This window comes from Neospora caninum, chromosome II, assembly GCF_000208865.1.
Source record: "Neospora caninum Liverpool complete genome, chromosome II".
In the NCBI taxonomy this organism is placed as follows: domain Eukaryota; phylum Apicomplexa; class Conoidasida; order Eucoccidiorida; family Sarcocystidae; genus Neospora; species Neospora caninum.
In genome coordinates this window covers 405,347-418,168 of record NC_018387.1, presented here as the reverse complement: position 1 = coordinate 418,168, position 12,822 = coordinate 405,347, and the positions used below count along the sequence as shown (strand labels likewise).

Genomic DNA, 12,822 nt, shown 5'->3' with positions numbered 1-12,822 from the left:
TGCAAGTCTCTCTCAAGCGTCCCGTTTGAGTCCGCGCGAAACCTCCGTGCCCACCGTCTCTCAAGTCTTGAAACTCATCCCACGCGGCGTTTCGCAAATTCCTCGACCTCGCTTACCTGCCTGTTTGGCGCGAGGAGAACCTCCGCACCGGTGTATTGAAGGAGAGAGACGTTTTTTGCGGCCTTTTTCGAAATTTGAATCGGGAACTTCGCATCTCCCCTATGTGTCTCGAACGGCTGTCACATGCGCCGTCGGCGATGCCCAGGAAGACTCGCCGCCTCTTGCAGCTGCATTTCGCTAGTACAGGCGCCTTGGCGAGCGACGTCGCTCTTTCCTTCGCCACTCCTCAACTTTACCCTTTGTGTTTGCTGAATCGAGCCTTTTTCCTTCTTATCGCGGTTTCACGCGTGGCGCAGATCGCTGAAATCGCGCAGGCCGAGGCGGGCGGAGCGAGCCTGGAGTCAGCTGGAGCAGTTCTTGACATCTTCTCCTTCGCAACACCCACCGCTCTCTCAAAAGGGTACACACGTCGTTCTTATATTCCCGCGATCGCCAAACGTCTCTCCGATTGCCTCGACGGCAACTCGGACCGAAAGCGAGTGCTCCAGTTCGGTTGGCGGTTTTGCCGAGGCGACTCCCAGAGAAACAACTTCCGCCAGGTCCGTCTTCCAGCGGTTGGCGTTTGCCGAGGCGACTCCTGGGTTCCAGACACTGTCAGAGCGTGGCTTCTACGGAGAAGAGAGTCGCGGGTTGTTTCTCCGACGGAACACAGTGTCCGCTCGCTTCGGCGCACCTGGCGTCCAGATCGCGTTTCGCGGTGTGCTTGAAATCTCAGCCTCTCCTTCGTAACTGGACGAAAATGGGAAACCATCCGGGCGGCGTGGTGGGAGCGCTCGCCCTGGCAGGCTCTCCCGGCCTTTTCGCAACGCAGCCGGAGCAACGCAGGCGCTCATCTGCGCGAGTCGCCGACACCTTCTCAGGAGGCGGCGCGGGAGAAGGGAAGAAAGAGGCGGCTCTTCTTGCGCTCGATCGCCACCAGTTTTACCAGTTGATTCAACAGCTCGACCTCGAACCTCGCATGCTTCGAACTGTGGAGGCGATGAGGGCCAACGAACGCGGCGAGACGCGTCCGAACGGAAGCCGCGCAGGCGCCGCCTCTGGGAAACCGCCCTGTGCGCACATTGTGGTCAAGCGCGTGAACGCGAAAACGAAGGAGGCGTGTCCGACCTGCGAGAAAAGAAAAGTCGAGGTCGTGCTTCTCAAACAGGTGAGAATCCTGCGGCCCCTGCCGCTGTCGAAACGGGGAAAACTCGCAAGAGACCACGCCACGCTTGCGAAGGACGGACTTCCCAGGAGCAGAGTGACGCCCATCGACGAGAACGGGACTGTGAAGACGCACAGAGAGAGAGAGAAATGCGACTCGAAAAACGCAGACTCCCTGTTTTAAAATCTCTCTCGTCTCTCCCTTTCGTTTCGGTGTCGCGTTTTCTCAGGACGCAGACCTCTTTCAGAGAGAATTTGCGCGTCTCGAGGCGCTCCTGCCGCTGGCTTCGTCCCCTAGAATTCGGAACCTTTACAGCAACTTCCAAACCTTCACATCGGCGGAAAGCACTCACCGGACACCCTTAGGGAGCGCCCTGGAGACAGGTGTCTCCTCGCCCTATCCGCGGCGAGAACCGAGGGAGACAGACTCGCGATGCTCCACCTGCAAGGCAACAGAGGAGGCGTGTGCCGTCGCACACGTGGTAAGCCTGCACGTCCTCCTTCCTCGCGAGACAAACTGTTGCGCGGAAACGCGCAGCGATGACGCCCCTGAAAGCGCCTCAGAGAGAGCTGTCGCGCAAATGACCCTCGAAGCAGTTGCACCATCAGCACTTTGACTCGGATGGGTCGGAGAGGTGATTTGAGCGTTGTTTGCGGAAAGGGGAAACGGAAACCGAACTGCATAGAGCCCCGCATGGCAGTGCCTCGTCTACGGCACAAATGACAGTTCTGGGTCGCCCTCGACGGCGGCCGAGGGCATGGTTTTCTTTTTTTTCTGTGGGCGTTCGCTGCTCATCATCGGCTTTCCGTGTGCCCTAGAGCTGTCGGCAGTTTCAGCCACGACCTGCGTTGCGTCTCCGCTTTTCCCGTGTCCACTGTGACGCAGGAGGCGTGCCGCGCGTGCTACAAGTTCGAAGGCCTTTGTACATTCGTCGATGTCCACCGAACCTTGCTCGCGCAAGTCTTCGTAAGAACTTCACACCCCACGCGCAACTGGGCCGACGTGTTTCGGGAACCCGTTTTCGGATGAGACCAGAGAGGGCCTTGCATGCGCGAGCCTGGTGCTGTGAATCGAAAACGGAAGACGCTCCGTTCGGAGCGTCCACCTGTGTGTCGCCGCGGGTGCCTTTTCGCGGGTCTCTTGTTCCTCCGGGGAAACGCACCTTCCCTACAGCGTACTGCGCTAAAGACCCTGCGGGAGTACGGTCAGTACCATCGTCGTACGCTGGGAGTGCGAGTATCAGATTTTATTTTCGTGCTTGATCTGGGACGTAGTCACCTCCACGATGAAGCGACAGGCGCGCTTCTGTCTCGGTAGGCTGCAGGCGCGAAACACGAACTGATTCTTTGTTTCAGATTTAGGGCACAGTTCTCGAAACCTCCCTGACGAGCTTTCTCTGCACGTGGATGCTCAGACGCTTGTCATCGAAAGGCTCGTCGTCATTTGGCGCGGCAGCCCAGCTGGTTCGATGAACAGAAACAGATGGGGCTGTGGGTTTTGGAAAAAACGGACCAAACCGTGATCCGTGGTGTAGAAGGCAAACTATTTGCGCGGTCTGTGTGTGATGCGTCGCAAGATGCCTGGAGTGACAAGGGAAACCCCCGTTTTGTGATTGTCAAAACGCGGTCGCCGTCAATCTGCGCAGATGCGCTCGGTTCAAGCTCGGGAGGGGAGGCGACTTGAACGCGGCACGTGCTTGCTTGTTTTCGCTTTTCTCTTTTGTCGCAATCTCCGTCGCTTGCACTGGAGCTCTCAGCACCGCGTGTCTCCTGTCTGTCCTCCTCGGTGCGTTACGTGCGTCGTGGTTTCTGCAGCAAAATTCAACACCCTCTGAAGGCAAAGCGCAGGCGGTTTTTCTCAGAGACGACAGGCCAGAGGAAGGAGACACTCAGGGGACAGATGCAAGAGCGAAGGGGCGACCCTCCACGCGAGCGCTCGTCCCTCCGCTGCATCGGGGTGTCCGTGTGGCAGCGAGTGCTTCCTCTTGCGTCACGGCTTCCTCTGCACGAAAACAGGCCGCAGGATTGTGTTCGAGTCTTAACGCTTTTGCGGTAAGTGTCTTGTTCATCTGGAAAGGCTCTTGGTTCCGCGACTCCCCCGTTGTCCCGGTTTTCTGCATAACTTCTGTGTTGTTTCCGCTCCACGCAACCCTTTTCCCTTCCATTCTTCCTTCCTCTGCGCGCCGAGTCTGCGTTTTTCACGCCCATGCTTTGCTTTTTCCCATGCCCGAAAGTCCACGCAGGCACCGCCACACCGATGTGACTCCGCTGCCGTGTGCGCCGTTTCTTCAGTGCACGCCGACAGCTCTCAGCCGTTCGTATCCGCCGGCGCAGAACCACGCCCATGGAAGCGGGTTGCAAGAGGCTCGGCCGGACTCGCCTTTTCCGCGGAGTCTTCGGTCTTCTCCGGCTGAGGCGTGTGCGCGTCTCCACGCGGTCAGTGCGCCCCGACCTGTCTCGCACGCCATGCCGCGCTCGCCTGTGTCTTCGCTCTCGAGACCCGCGGCTCTCGGGCGCAGTCTGAGTCAACCCCGTGCCGTTGGAGGCCACGGACAGTCACCTGCGCTGCGGAACGCTCTACGTGACTTTCCTTCCCCGTTTGGTTCATTCTCTGCGCTGCGCCATGCGGCGAAATCCAAGGCCCGCGAAGGGAGAGTTCTCTTGCACGGCGGTCCAATGCGGGACATTCCCAGCCGATAAACTGCTTCCAGCAACCAGGTTCGTGGCCAGGCCCGAGGCGGTGGCAAGGCCAAAGACGCCTGCTTCAGCCCGAGGGTTTCTTTCGGGTGCGCCAGCGAGGCCTGAGATCCCCGAAGCAGCGCGAGGACTCCAGATCCGGGGGGGTGCGCGGTCGTGTTTTCAAGGCCCGCAGGGGACTGTGGTGAATCACCACTGGGTCTGCAAAAAACGCTTCCTGTGGACGAACCAAGAAACGCGGCATGTCTGAACAGTCGCCTCATTGAGACGACACTGAGGCCTGTCCCACCCCGGAATGTTGTTCCTCCTCTATGGCTTCCGATGCCTGGATTGGTTTCTTCAACTGCGGCTCATTCACCGCTTCTCTGCATGCAGTTTTCTCCCCTTCGCCGGCAGGGGTGCCCCCAGTCCGGACAGTTCTTTCCCTAGACGAGCGCGGAAGGAAAGCGGGCGATTCGCGCAGCGAAAAAGGACCCTCGTGACGGGGATGCCGCAGTGTACGTACAGAACCTTCGGTGTCTCGCCACCTGACGCGGCGGCAAAGAGAAACAGGGAATTCTCGATAGGGTCGTGGGGGAGTGTCTGGGCGCAGTTGTGGGATCGTGGAAGGGCCAGGAGTTCTAGGCGGACGGACGCTTCAAGTGGCCTTCGGTTCTTAAATACCATGAAAAAACACCGGAAGTCTGAACTGCCATGCCTTGGTACCGGAGGACGGGCACCGCCGTCCTACAAATTGTTTGGTGAAAAAACGGAACCGACAGTGGAAACACGTCATTGACCTGGAGACGAGAGGCCGGTGTTGACTCATGTGCTTGTGTCCCCCCGTTTTATCTTTTTTTCTTGAATCGTAGCGTTCGCGCTGCTTTCAGGCTGTCCTAGGCTCTAGTGTCGGTTTCGCCACTCCTCTTGTTAGCATCCTGCTGCGCGCCGGCGCTAGGTGTCGTCACAACCCCACTGGTTTTCTGTTCTGAGAGCGAGTTACAGTGGTCCCAAACGAACTGCGTCGCTCCCAAGGAGAGAGACACGTCCTTCTCGGGCCTGGAGCCACGTGTGTGCCACGAACTGTTTCTCGTTTTCTGCGCTCTGCGGGTTCAAAAAAGCAAGATGAACTCGCGAAAAAGGAGCAGTGGTTGCGCGTTTGAGAATCGGCTGCCGACGGGGAAACGCGGTTCTCTCCCGTGGGGCAAAACAAGTTCAAAAGACGCAGGCGGAACAGACGAGATGCACGTGTGCTATAGAGACACCTGTCGGCCGTAGTGGTTCATTTTGGGGGAACAAAGAGACGGCAGAGCAACGCCGCAGGAGCGAAAGAAGACAGGAAGACAACACAACGCTGACACGCGTTCTGAAAGGCCTCTCGCTTGAGAAGAAAGGAAACCACTAACGAGAGAGGCAGATGCACGCATTGGAAACTGGAAGACTGGCGATCGTCGCGAAGCCTGCATCTTTTTTCTGCGGGGGGATCTCGCAGGATCAACACACACGTCTCGACTTTCACACACCAGAAAAGAGGGACACTCCCAAGTTCAAAAGTTGCTTGTGCACGACTCCACCAAAAGAACCACTTGAAGGAAAACGCTTCCTGCCTTACTCGTTCAGACTCCCGATCCCTGTTTCGTTCTCTTCGTTCCGAAACAGCCCATAAATCCTCGTTTGATGTGACCTTCCCCTTTTTCCCTGTCTGCTTCCGCAGTCTCCTCACTCCCTGGCTTGCTGCACTGCGTCTTCGTGCACTTTCTCTACTCCGGGTTAGACTTGTTTGTTCTCGGAAACCGGTGTGGCTGCTTCGCTGGTCTGACTCAGAGGCGAGACTTCACGCCCGAACTGTGAGCATGTAGTCTGTGCGCCGCGTGAGTGCGTACGCAATCGGCTCTGTCTTCTCCATGTGGAAACACTCGAGGACCTGAGCAAACAGATAGAAAGGTCGCCTCATGGTGGCTGCCGCTGCCTGGCAAGCGGAACAAGCTGCAAACCATCTGCGCTCGAAAAAGACACGGTCGAGGGACAGGGTCACCAGAGCGAAGGCAAACACGCGCGACAAGGTGACGAACGCATCTGCACGCTTCTCGCTTACATCGAACTCGCAGATGGTTTCCTTAGAGTGCATCTCGACGGAAAAGGGGAGAACTGTGCTGACACTCGTCGCGGCAAAAAACTCCAGCGTGGCTGTCGAGAGCTCGGACACGGACATTTGCGGCAGCCGCCAGTGAAGAGACACCCCGTCGTGTTGCGTCTCGCCGCCGTCGACGCGAAGAATCTTAAAACACACGAAAGAGAACAAACGGAAAAGCTGAAAAGCTGGCTTTCCACGGCGCGCATGCCCACGGAGGGAGAAAACGCAAAAACATCACGGAGATTGCACGCGCACAGGCTCCCGTCTGCAGAAATCGCCGAATCGTATCAAGAGACACGAAGATCAACGTCGTTCTTCTCGTCCGCGGACGCACATTGGTGGATCTACTCATCGAAGGATACCCACGGAAGCGAGAGCCCCGCAAACCCCTTGTACGGCACACCGAATCGAGAGAGACTCAATACTGTTCACAGGATGAAATACTTTAAGGGACGCATATATATATATATATATATATATATGGACATGCATATTTTTGCACATATGGATGGGAGTTTCTTGGGAGAGACGCGGATGTACAGATACATAACTGTACTCTCCAGAACGCGCTTTCACCTGGTGAGGAACGTTGGATGGGCAAGTGAAGGAGAAGTGAACGTCGTGGAGAGTCCGCGAAGGCTCGGTTGCTTCCACTTCGATTGTCAGCGTGACGCCGTTTGCGGCGACGGAAGGCCAGCAGCTGATCGACAACGGACACAAGCTCTGAGAGAAACAAGAAAGGCACACACTCACCACATGCACTGCTGGTGTACCGCGGCCGTGTCTCTGTCCTAGCGACGCTTCTCGAGCATCCACATCGATGGGACTCTATTATGCTGCCCTACGTGGAAGACATACACATGTACACCTTTATATATATATATATATATATATATATGATACACAGATGTCTATAAAACAACAGAAACATTTGTGTGTACGCTTGGGAGATGTTTCGCGCGAATCTGGTGCATCACACACATGTAGGCGACACGGGGTCTGCATCTGGAAATCTGGACTTGCTTGCAGACGCGTCGCGATGTCTGAACAGTGCCTCACTTCATCTTTGGTTTGCAGGCGCCACTTGAGGATCGCCGCAGGCGCGTTCGGCGTGTACGCTCGCGTGGGGCATCTCAGCTCTAACACGTTCTGCGTGTAACTCGCTCGGTTCATGTTCGGATGCACTTTGGTCTTGAACCGTTTGTCTTCAGGCGACACCTGAAAATACCGCGCAAAGCCATGGTACTTCGGTGGGGCTGAAGAGCGGCGAGTGGCGACGCCGGCGCTGCGAAGCCACCTCAGAATTTCCACACAAAAGGAAGCAACAGCGAGACGGCGCACCACGAAGTCTGACTCTCACAACGGGAGGCACATCAGGATCCGGGGTACGACCGTGTCTCCTAGGTACGACCGTGTGTCTGTCTAAAAAGCTGTGGAAAATACACGGATTCTCTGGTTTATCTCTGGCAGTCTCCGCCCGGGGCCTTTTCTGAGGCGGAAGAAAACCACAATCGTCGGCCTCCTCCCGCCGACATGTGCCAGCCAAGACTGGGCCCCGTGACGCGCGCGGTGCGCTGCAAAGAGCAACGACCCTCACGCAAGGGAGGGAAAAACAGAGCTCTTTACCCGTTTTGTGGGTTCGCGGAGACAAAAAGACCCAAGTAGACACCTTACCCGGAACGCTGCGAGGCCGGCCTTGCTCGGGTCGTACACAGTGACGAAGAAGGTTCCCTGGATGTCGAGTTCATCGACGCCTGCAGAGGAGACGGAGACAAAAAGACAGCCATGAAGAGGCAAAGGAAAAGAGACAAGCAAGACGAAGCAAAAACACGCAAGAGAGAAATGGAAACCACTGCTGAATGCAAAGCGTTTGACGAGAGCAGTCGAGCCCCACGCGCAGTGGTTGGCGACGTGCTTTGTCGTCCAGAGTCTCCGATGATAGGCGACAGAAGTGGATGGGCCAGTCACGAAAGGAGAAAAGGCGACGGTGAAAAAGAGATCTGAGTTTGGTGGTTTTCCCTTCGCGGCTCTCGCCTTCGACTTTCTTCCCCACTCCACTAGATGTAGCAAGGCAAACAGCCGTCGCACGGCGCGTGTCGGCCATTCGTTTTCAACTCCCTTCTCGCGTCCTCTCTTCTTCAGCCTTCCTCTCCGTCGTCTCTCACCTCCCTCGGCCTGCAGGGTACCTTTCACCTTCTCCTCCACCAGAGCGTGGACGGGTTCGACGAGCGGATTGACAATCACAGGGGCTCCTGGAGACGCAAGCAGAGACGCAATCGACGTTTGTCGCTTCCAGGATGCCCGAGTGTCTCTCCCTTGACGTCCGAAACCCAGGAACGCGACACACGCAAACTCTTCTGCTTCGCTGCATCTCCCTCCTTTTCGCCGCCTCTGCCGACGCTCTCTTCTCACCTCCAGCGCTCCCGCCGACAGCCGCCAAGGCGCTTGCCTCGTCCGCGCCGTCAGCGGCGCCCAAGCGCGTCGCTTCAACGAGGCCTGTCCCCGGCGCGCCCAAAGTCGTCCCCACGGCGGGTTGTCTCTCTGCAGGTGCGCGGGCGTCGAGGCCGAGCGAGGCGAGCGGGGTGGTGCGTTGCGGCCCCAACTGCATGCCCTTGGAGGCGCCAAGGCCTGCGAAGCCGGAGGAGCTCGAGTAGCCTGCGTTTGCGTCGGGGCCGCCCGAACCGCCAACGCCGAGGACGCCCGAGGTGAGAGCGGACACGTGCTCGGGCGAGCCTCCATACATTTGAATGTAATCCGCCGCCGCCGCGAGACTCGGCACAGAAGGCGGAGGCGCACCGGTCGGCGCAAAGAGCGAGGCAGACGCGAGGAAGGGTGCGTCGCCTGAGGACGGGGGTTTGGCCTTCGCGGCGCGTTCTTTGTCCAGGCGCTGGGCGATCTGACGCCGCCTCTCCTTTTCCTCCTTCTCCTTTCCCTGGCAGCAAAAAGAAGCGGGGAGCGCGGCGTGGAGTTGGAGACAAGGGGTGAGAAAAGGCGAATCACCGAGCCTAGCGGGTGGTCCTCTCACGAAGCAGAGACGGACACCCGGGGGGGAAACCCAAGAGACGCCGCGCGTGAGAACGTCGGGCGTGCGGACCAGAACAGGAAAGCGTAGGGAGATGAGCAGAGACACTCGGAGAGGGAACACGAAAGAAGGTTTAGAGTGACGGAGGGAGAGGGAACCGCGTTTTTTTTTGGTACACTGGATGCAAGGCAGGAGCGTGACCAGGACGCGGCAAAAGCACATTCTGCAGCTGTGAGGTGAGAAAATTGAGAGAGACACCAGAGACAGGGTGAAGAGGCGAACCCGCGACCCGGAAGGGGGGGGGGGGGGGGGGGAAAGGGGGCCAGACGCGCAGCGCCGATACACTGGAAACGCAGGACGAAGAACCCACGACGGGAAAACACGAATGAGGCAACACCCCCCCACCCCCCCAAGGTCGTGGTAACGCGCCAGCAATATGCAGACAGGATGCAGAAACGGGAAAGCGTTTCAAAGCGGAAGACAAGCGCGTCCCGTACCTCTTGGATAATACGTTGAAGCTTTTCTTCGTGAGAGTCCATGTCCGTGAACGTCTTGATTTGCGCGAGAGAGATGGCCTCGCGAAGGCCGAAAGAAATCAACTCGTCAACCATGAAGATAATCGAAAACGCATTCTCGAGCACCACTTGCTCCACATTCACCCCACCGCTCAGACCCTCACCGGAGCAAGCATCCTACCGAAGAAACAGGGAGAGGACACATATCGCAAATGGACACAAGTTCCTGTCTCTCAACATAGAGACAGAAAGTTATATTCCCGGAAATCTACGCATCTGGAACTGTACACACAAATCTACACACCAACGGAGGCTGCCAGTGACCGTCGAGCGGAGTAGATATATTTGTACACATAATGCATGTACATCTATATATCTATACTGATATATATGTACCTTTATATATTCCTATATATATATATATATATATATATACATATGTATAGTTAATGGGCATACGTATGAGATTGTGTGTGCACGCGTCTCCCTCTACACATCTCTATATATGTATAGATATGTCCAGAGGTTGGTGGGTGTGCAAACGTTCACGTGAACGTCGACAGCTCGCTGTGCTTGGAAGGCGGCAAGAAAAGGGGCTCTTTTTCAGCGGCGAAGTACCTGCACAATTGTGGCGAAGACGCGAAGCGTTTGTAGATCCTCCAGAATGTTGCTGTGTTTGGTGGTGATGAGAACAAGGTACACATTATCAAGAGGCTGGTAGACGTAGCGCGCACAGTCCGATTCGACGTACGTATGATCTGCGCCTGAACCGACACAGGAGAGGCGAGCAGGGGAAGCAGGGAGGTGACGCGCAACGCGCACAGAGAGAAGAACGCGAAGACGGCAAAACAGAGGGGGAAACCTCCAGTCCGCGCAGAACGCGCATTCCTCCGCCCGAACCTAGACATGCGTAGATACATATACATACATAAATATATATACATATATACATATATATACATATATACATATATATATATATATACATATATACATATATATATATATATATACATATATATATATATATATATATACGTATCTGTATGTATATATATGTATATATACATATACATGTTTATATGTGTATATATGTATATACTTTTATATATAGGCACACCTGCAGGCATATAGCGGTATGCACTGGATGCGGAGTACGAGGGGAAAGAGCTGCGTGTACGGAAACATGAATGCGGAGGATCCAAGCGCTGGGGCGGGTACCGGGGTCTGCGGACGTACCCGCATGTTCGACGAGCTTGAGGAAAGCATTCATCAGGCCCTCGATGCGAACTTTGGAGATCTCGACAAACTGGCGAGCAAGCAGAGGTTTTTGCCTGCTCATGATGCACGCGCTTATGACTGTCATTTTGTCGCAGCAGGGGGAGACGACAGAAAAGGTAGAAGAGGAAAGACCTAACAGCACTTCTCGAGAAACTTCTCGTGAAACCGGAAAACGCCCGTCAAACGCCGCAGGACATTCAAAACCACGCGCCCCGCAAAAAGCTCCACTCAGGCTTCCGACAGAAAGATATCCAGGCCAGGAGGTTGGCGCAACTGTCAGGACGAAATGAGAGGGGTTTGTAGCCGCGCGGGTTTGGCCCGATGGGACGTTGTGTGCAGACGGTGGCGAAGGAAGCGAGGCGACGATCAGGACAGCAGAAGAGGAGGCAACAAGGGGGACCGCGAACTGATTAAGCGCCGCACTTGGCTCACGAGCGCGACCGCTGGACACGGCAGAGCAAAGAAGGGGTCAGTGTTGGCTCGTAAACGATTCACCAGGTGTACGCACACCGCGTTCCAAAAGACGACGGTGAGTCTCGAGACTTCTTGCACTCACTGTAACCAGTCGTGCGCGGCTGCTTCACGACGGAATGAGAACGGCTTTTCCCCGTTTAAAAGTACTGGGAAACCAAGCAATGCAACGGATTTGCGGCAGATAAGGATGTCACAGAGCGGTACGGGGGAAAACGATCGCGTTCAGACGGTTTCCAGGCAGTGGTCGCGTCAATACCACACTTTTCGTGAGGCGGAAGAGTTCGCAGGGTCGCGCGCAGTGGCGGCCAGACAACGCAGGACAGCCGTGCACATAACGGCAAGAATCCAGGCTTTGGCCCGGTAACCGCGTCAGGAGTCCGAAGGCATGCTCCAGGGAGAAAGCTGGGAACATGAACACACGAAGTAGCACGGGAAACGCGGGCGACAGTTTTCTTGCCGGTTCTGTTCTCTGTGCGAATGGCTTTCTGCTGTCTGCTGTTCAGCGCGCCGCGCTGTCGCACTGGCACCCTGAGACTGGCGATGCAAGAAGTAGGGTAGACCACTTCCCCTTCTTCATGTCAAAGTTGAAACAAGGAAAAGCGCAGTTCTCCTAGTGTACATACACCTGAACACCAAAAACTCAGAAGAAGGCGCAGCGGGCGACCACCCCGCGCGCGAAAGGCTCGGAGTTTTGGAGGGGGAAACTGGTTTGGCAGTGGGTTCCAGCCTTCGAAGTGAGCGGCAGAGGAACGGCAAAGCGGTAGGCAAGACGAAACAAGAAAAGAAACACGATATGATTTTGTCCTCCGCGACAACGAGAAACGGCGTTCCTCTCAAGTGACCCAGATGAAATAAATGCATGCGTCTAACTGCCTCGCAGGGACCCTCCGCCACGGCCCCGGGCCGAAATCGCCGAATCCCGACGCGACTGGCGGCAGGCGAAAGCCTCTTTTCCCCTCCATGGAACACACTTTATCGGTTCTCCTGAGGAGAAGCGAGCGAGGCTAGAAGAGAAGAAGAGGGCCCGGTACTGCGCTCTGCTGTTGTTTTGTGGCCCTCAGATGAAAAAAACACCTCGTGAAGACACTCTCGCTGCCGGCCTCGTCTACAGCGTGTGTGTGTGTGTGTGCGGTCTGTCTCTGTCTCTCACAAACCGCTGTCCTGATCGTGTGAACGGACAGTTAGGCTCTCTTTAGGTGAAGAAACAGATCCTGGTCAACGCTTACTGCCCTCACGTCTTCTTGCACTCGCCCTCCTCACAGTGTGTCTCACTGCTCCGAGCCCCGGTCCCCCCCGTCTGGCTCTTGTGTGCGTCTACCTTGCCTTTTCAGGGCAATAAAAGTGCCTCCTTCAAAAGAGAAACTTTCTCTCGTGTTTCTTCAAGGGAGCGCCCGCCGACCTCGAAGACGGCGCCTTTCCCTAGGAAGGCGTGCCTGCAGGAAAAAGTCGGCACGTCA

The 12,822-nt window shown here is 56.2% G+C and overlaps 2 protein-coding genes across 2 annotated transcripts; one reads left to right on the top strand and one right to left on the bottom strand.

Moving 5' to 3' along the window:
* Positions 1–859: 859 nt before the first annotated feature.
* On the top strand, positions 860–3,963 carry NCLIV_005060 (conserved hypothetical protein; the record flags this gene model as incomplete). The annotated part of the gene is made up of 5 exons (XM_003880016.1): positions 860–1,267; positions 1,494–1,745; positions 2,150–2,230; positions 3,079–3,315; positions 3,556–3,963. The coding sequence occupies 5 exons, from the start codon at positions 860–862 to the stop codon at positions 3,961–3,963; spliced, it is 1,386 nt and encodes a 461-aa protein (XP_003880065.1).
* A 1,810-nt stretch (positions 3,964–5,773) lies between these two features.
* Positions 5,774–10,976, bottom strand: NCLIV_005050 (putative coatomer delta subunit; the record flags this gene model as incomplete). Its single annotated transcript, XM_003880015.1, has 9 exons — positions 5,774–6,217; positions 6,650–6,796; positions 7,133–7,291; positions 7,748–7,827; positions 8,239–8,325; positions 8,486–9,005; positions 9,593–9,787; positions 10,229–10,374; positions 10,850–10,976. The coding sequence occupies 9 exons, from the start codon at positions 10,974–10,976 to the stop codon at positions 5,774–5,776; spliced, it is 1,905 nt and encodes a 634-aa protein (XP_003880064.1).
* Between the last annotated feature and the right edge of the window lie 1,846 nt (positions 10,977–12,822).